The sequence below is a fragment of the Leopardus geoffroyi genome, chromosome D1, assembly GCF_018350155.1.
Source record: "Leopardus geoffroyi isolate Oge1 chromosome D1, O.geoffroyi_Oge1_pat1.0, whole genome shotgun sequence".
Taxonomy (NCBI): Eukaryota; Metazoa; Chordata; class Mammalia; order Carnivora; family Felidae; genus Leopardus; species Leopardus geoffroyi.
The window spans coordinates 60,788,665-60,794,301 of record NC_059329.1 but is presented as its reverse complement, the minus strand read 5'-3'; the positions used below and the strand labels follow the sequence as shown (position 1 = coordinate 60,794,301).

Below are 5,637 nucleotides of genomic sequence, written 5' to 3'. Positions count from 1 at the left end.
ATAATTACAGCCATGTCAGAAAAGCTTTCTGGACAAAAATGAAGTGGAAATGAAATTAAAATTTAAAGTATATGTACAGTTTCCTATTCTTCCAGTTCATTGAGAGCACCATTCTCTCATACTCCTCATTTGTTACTTTCATTTTAATATTTTTCTCTCTTGCTTCAACCTGTTGCACATACACACCTTATATTTATAAAAAATACTCAAAGAACATATAAATAAACACAAAAAGCAAAAGAACAGAAATGTCCTATGTTAAGTGTTGGATACCAAAGTGATTATAATGGAGCAAAAATAATCTGAGAATTTTTCTTTAAAAGATTGTTAATGACATATAATGGAATAGTGTTCAGCAATAAAAAAGAAGAAACGACCAATACATACTACAACATGAATGAATCTCAAATGCATTATGCTAAGAAGCCAGACATGGGAGACTACATACTGCAGGGTCCAAGATACCCTGGAGAAAGGAGAATTATAAGCATGGAGAATAAATCAGTTCTTGCCAGGAGTGAGTGGGTATGGACAGAGGGGTTGACGACAAAGAGGTGGCATGAGGGAATTTTGGAAAGTGATGTGAATTTTCTGTATTTTGGTGTCAGTGGTAGTTACATGATTCTATCCATTTGTCAAAAGTTTATTAAAACTGATAGTAAATTTATTTAGTATTATTTATTTATACATTTATTTTATATAAATGTTCATAAGCTGTGGAGTGATTGGCTGGCTCAGTCAGAAGAGCATGTGACTCTTGATCTCAGGGTTGTGAGTTCAAGTCCCACATGGGGTATAGAGATTACTTAAAGAAATAAAACTTTTCAGAATGTTGGTAAGCTGTTATATACCATTTTAATTAAGGAAAATGCATATTTTTATCAGGTTACTTAAGATAAATTATTGCTTTCATCAAAACCATTATGCAAGTGCATATGATAACTCATTATATTTGTACTGTTCAATACAGTAGCTACTAGCTACATGTGACCATTTGCATTTATATTTCAATTAATTAAAATTAAATAAAAGTAACAAATTCAGTTCCTTGGTTGTACTATCAAAGTTTCAAATGCTCAATAGCTATGTGTGGCTAGTGGTTATGCATTAAATAACAGAGATTTCCATCACTGCAGGAAATTCTATTGGACAGTACCACATTTGATACTCTTCCCTGACTTGACTGCATTTGCACAGAACTCATAGATGCCATTAATGGCCAATCCTGTTCCCACAGAATGCTCGGACAATCCGCTGCCGGATCTGCTTGGTCCTAACACTGTACACAACAGGATTGAGCAGAGGAGGGAGCAGCAGGTAGATATTGGCCATAAGTGTGTGTATTATTGGTGACAAATGCTTCCCAAAGCGGTGAATCAGAGTCATGCCAATGAGAGGCACATAGAAGAGCAGTACTGCACAGATATGAGAGAAGCAGGTATTAAGAGCCTTAAGTCTCTCTTCTCTGGAAGCAATGCCCAGTACTTCCTGGAGGATTAGAAAGTAAGAAATCAAAAGGATCAAAGCATCTAGTACAATGGTGAAGATCACAGCCAGCAGACCGTAGATGCTATTGACACGGGTGTCAGCACAGGCAAGCCTCATGGCATCCTGATGGAGGCAGTATGCGTGGGAAAGGACATTGGAGCGGCAGAAAGGTAGCCTTTTGATGAGGAAAGGCACAGGGAGCACTACACTCACACTCCGTAGCAGGACTGCTGCTCCAATTTTGATGATGACTCCATGAGTGAGAATGGTGGCATAGCGCAAAGGGAAGCGAATAGCCACAAAGCGATCAAAGGCCATGGCGACCAGAACACCTGATTCCACTCCTCCAAAGTTGTGGATAAAGAACATCTGAGTGATGCAGACATCAAGGGTTACTGAGCGCCAGTCAAACAAGTGAACACTTATCATGGTGGGCATGGAAGATAATGAAAGGCTAAGGTCAGTGGCAGCTAGCATAGCCAGAAAATAATACATGGGTTCATGGAGACTTCGCTCAACCTTTATGACAACAAGGATAATGAAATTACCTAGGAATGTGGTACTGTAAAGAAGGCAGAGGGGCAAGGCCATCCAGAAATCTTTCTCTGGCATTCCTGGAATCCCAATCAGGGTAAAGGTCTGATGGTTATGAATAGTTTGGTTGAACAGTGCCATAGTGGAACGAAGGTCTGCACAAAAACAGAAGAACTCGTTAAGTCAAACAGCTTCAATTAGAATTAGTAGCAATAAGTATTGAGATGGTAGCCATAAGAGGGAGTGACTTAAATATTATTCTAATACACTCATGTATTAGTATCACATTAGTATCACATTAGTATTCTGTATCACAGTCTGATACAGAAATTGATGGTCCTACTCCATGAGGCAATAATTCCTATTAGTGATCATCATATGCTAAAATAGGAGAAAGGAAAAGAAAAACTTCAACCAACACCTGCACCCAATAGGAATATAATTCATCTGGAAACATCAAGGAGTTAGCTGACTTGCTTCTTTGCTAAGGAAGAATTTTATATTGTACATTTATGTGGGTAATGAACCAAACAGATAATGTTAGCAAGCACAAATGTGACTTAATGGCTGTTCATAAACACGGACATGCAGATGTGTGTATATGTGTGTGTATCTTAATTGTGATCTTAAATTGTTGTAATTTACACATAATGCTCTTTTGGGACCTAATTTTTCTACCTGCATGATATGGGACAGAGAATGAAAGGTACTCTTTAAGTACCTTTAAAGTACTCTTTAAAGCTCTGCCCTTCTGCATTCTTGGGAGTCTGTGGGTACTAAAAGGACTGAGCTTGCAGCAGATGATGGAAGGAGAAGTTACTCTGGCTGCCAAAGAACTTTAGAAAGACCCACTATGGTAGACAGAATAGGGGTCTCCCAGGATGTGCACATCCTAATTCTTGAAATGTGTGAATATGTTAGCTTGCATGGCAAAAGAGACTTCGCAGATGTTATTAACGTTAAGGATCTCAAGATGTGGAGATTATCCTGGATTACCAAAGTAGGCCACATCTAATCATATGAGTCCTTAAAACAAGAAATTTTCCCAGCTGCAGAGAACCAGAGAGATAGCAGCATGAGAAAGACTCAGCTCAACTGGTGAAGATGAAGGAAGGGGACCAAGAGCCAAGAAATGTGGGTAGCCTCTAGAAGCTGGAAAGGCAATGGAACAGAATTTTCCCTAGAGTCTTCAGAAAGGGAGGCAGACTTGCTGACACCTTGATTTTAGACCAGTCTTCTGGGACTTCTGAATTTAAGAACTGTAAGATAGTAACTATGTATATTATAAGCCACTACATTGTGGTAATGTGTTATGGAATAAGTAGAAAACTAATACTCAGAGAAGCCAAAGAAGAGTTGCTTTAGCTCCTTTTCAGAAACTTTCCAACTCTTCCCATTCAGTCTCATTTACTCAGGACTTTTTTCTTTGGTAAAAAATGAAATGAATGAGGGGCGCCTGGGTGGCTCAGTTGGTTAAGTGTCCGGCTTCAGCTCAGGTCATGATCTCACGGTTTGTGAGTTCAAGCCCCACGTCGGGCTCTGTGCTGACAGCTCAGAGCCTGGAGCCTGCTTCAGATTCTGTGTCTCCCTCTCTTTCCCCCCCCCCCCACTCTCTCTCTCTCTTTCTCTCAACAATCAATAAACATTTAAACAAATCTCTAGAAATGAAATGAATGAAATGAAATTAATTCCACACATGGAGAAGTCCCAAAAGACAAAGTTCAAACATTGGTCAGATTGGTGAAGTCACTGTTCCCGGTGTTAAAAATTCAACTGGACTTAAGTTTCCCTGGGCCTCCATAAAGACTTCTCCTTCTCTGCCCATATTTCTATGTGGATGTTCTATAAACTCCACCTTGAGTTGCCAGTAACTATATTTCCCACTCTGAGTAAAGCCTACATGGATCTATGGGCTATTCTAGACATTAATGCCTAACACTTGCATTGACAAAGATCAATATGAAAATTTTGGTGCCACACAGCTCTCTTCTAATTCAATTATTTGCTATTATCTTCAGGAAAATATATCCAAATGTGCAGCTGAACTAATCACTTTTTGGGCCAGTGTAGCCACAACTAATAAGAGTTTGGAATTAAAAGAAAGAGTAGTACTATCGTGGCTCTTAATGATTTTTGAGTTATAACCCTATGAGAATCTCATAAAGAGTCTCCCAAATAAGAATGTTCACACACACACACACACACACACACACACACATGCGCGCACAAAGTTGTGTATAAAAACTAAGTGAATTCATACATTATTGAAGCCCATCTCAAGACTCACATTGGAGAAAATGGAACAGGAACCTGGGGTCACAAAAAGGAGAAAAGTTACTAGACAAAGAGCAAGGGGCAAAGAGCTCTGGATGCTTGGGCATGAATAGAGATAGAATAGAGTTACTCCAAGTTTCCTGTAAGTCAATAGTTTAGTTCTACACCGTCTAATATTATAGCCACTAGACATTTGTGCCTATTTACATTTAAATTCATTAAATTAAATTAAGTATCAGTACCTTAGTTGTACTAGCCATGTTTCAAGTGTTCAATAACTACATAAGGTTAGTGGCCATTGAACTGTGTCATATGGACACATCACTGTAGAAATTTCTATTGGAATTTGGAAAATTGGTCCAGCATAATACAGATTTAAAGGATCCCAACATTCTGGCTGACATCTTGAGAACTCTTAGATCCACTTGGTTTTGTGGGTCTTTTACCTATATACTGCATAACTTGTGTCTCATTATATATTTTTCTCTTTGTCTCTTTTCTGGAAATTTAACTAAGAAAATAGTTTTAAAACTAAAAAACCCTGGAGATAGATAACCTGGGTTTGAATCCTGGTTTTATGACCTTGGACAAGTTACTTAATCTCTGTGCTTCATTCCTTACCTCTTTAAAATGAAAATGAAAATAATAGTACCTACCATGGGATAGTTAAAAGTATTCACTGGTAATATTGGTAGGGCATTTGGATGAGAACAGGCAAAGAAAAAACACTCATTAAATTGCAGCTCTAATCAATATTTATCTATTATCTATAAATTTTTTAATGTTTAGTTAACTGTGAAAATTATCTCTCGAAGTATTTATAAGTCATGAAATCTATTTATGTGCTGATAAATGTATCTACCTACCCATATATCATTCATATTTTTTTTATCAAATTCTATATTACCTAAACCTCTCCATCCCTCAGCCAATTTAGCCCAACACTGAAAATCAGTGGCTTGCAGGTGATGGCTATTGCAGTGCTCACGATGGGGAACCCTATGGATCTGTGCTCAGTGATTCTGCACCTAATTATGAATGCTTACTGTAAAGAATTTATTGGAAGTAGATCCTAGATAAATCAGATATGAAAGAATTATGTACTAGTAGGAGTCATGGGTAGCTAAAATCAGTAAGGGAAGAGAAGAATAAGGACAAGTGATTCTGAGGGACTAGAACCCCAAAAGCAACACCACACTGACCATCTGAGGTGCTCAATCCCAAAGGCCAGCACAGTCCTTCCAGAATTCAAGATGAGGATTACAAACTAGATTCTTGATTCCTTAAGTTCTAAAGAATTCAGGAAAAGCTTTTCATGTTTAATTAATTTATGATTAATGA

The 5,637-nt window shown here is 37.9% G+C and overlaps 1 protein-coding gene across 1 annotated transcript; it reads right to left on the bottom strand.

The window, feature by feature from the left end:
• Nucleotides 1-1,212: 1,212 nt before the first annotated feature.
• LOC123600412 (olfactory receptor 51H1-like) lies at nucleotides 1,213-2,174 on the bottom strand. The gene has a single exon (XM_045482476.1). The coding sequence runs from the start codon at nucleotides 2,161-2,163 to the stop codon at nucleotides 1,213-1,215; it is 951 nt and encodes a 316-aa protein (XP_045338432.1). The 5' UTR covers nucleotides 2,164-2,174.
• Nucleotides 2,175-5,637: the final 3,463 nt, after the last annotated feature.

Excerpts from the sequence above, each read along its gene's own strand:
- LOC123600412 (XM_045482476.1), bottom strand. The coding sequence starts at position 2,163 with ATGGCACTGTTCAACCAAACTATTCATAACCATCAGACCTTTACCCTG.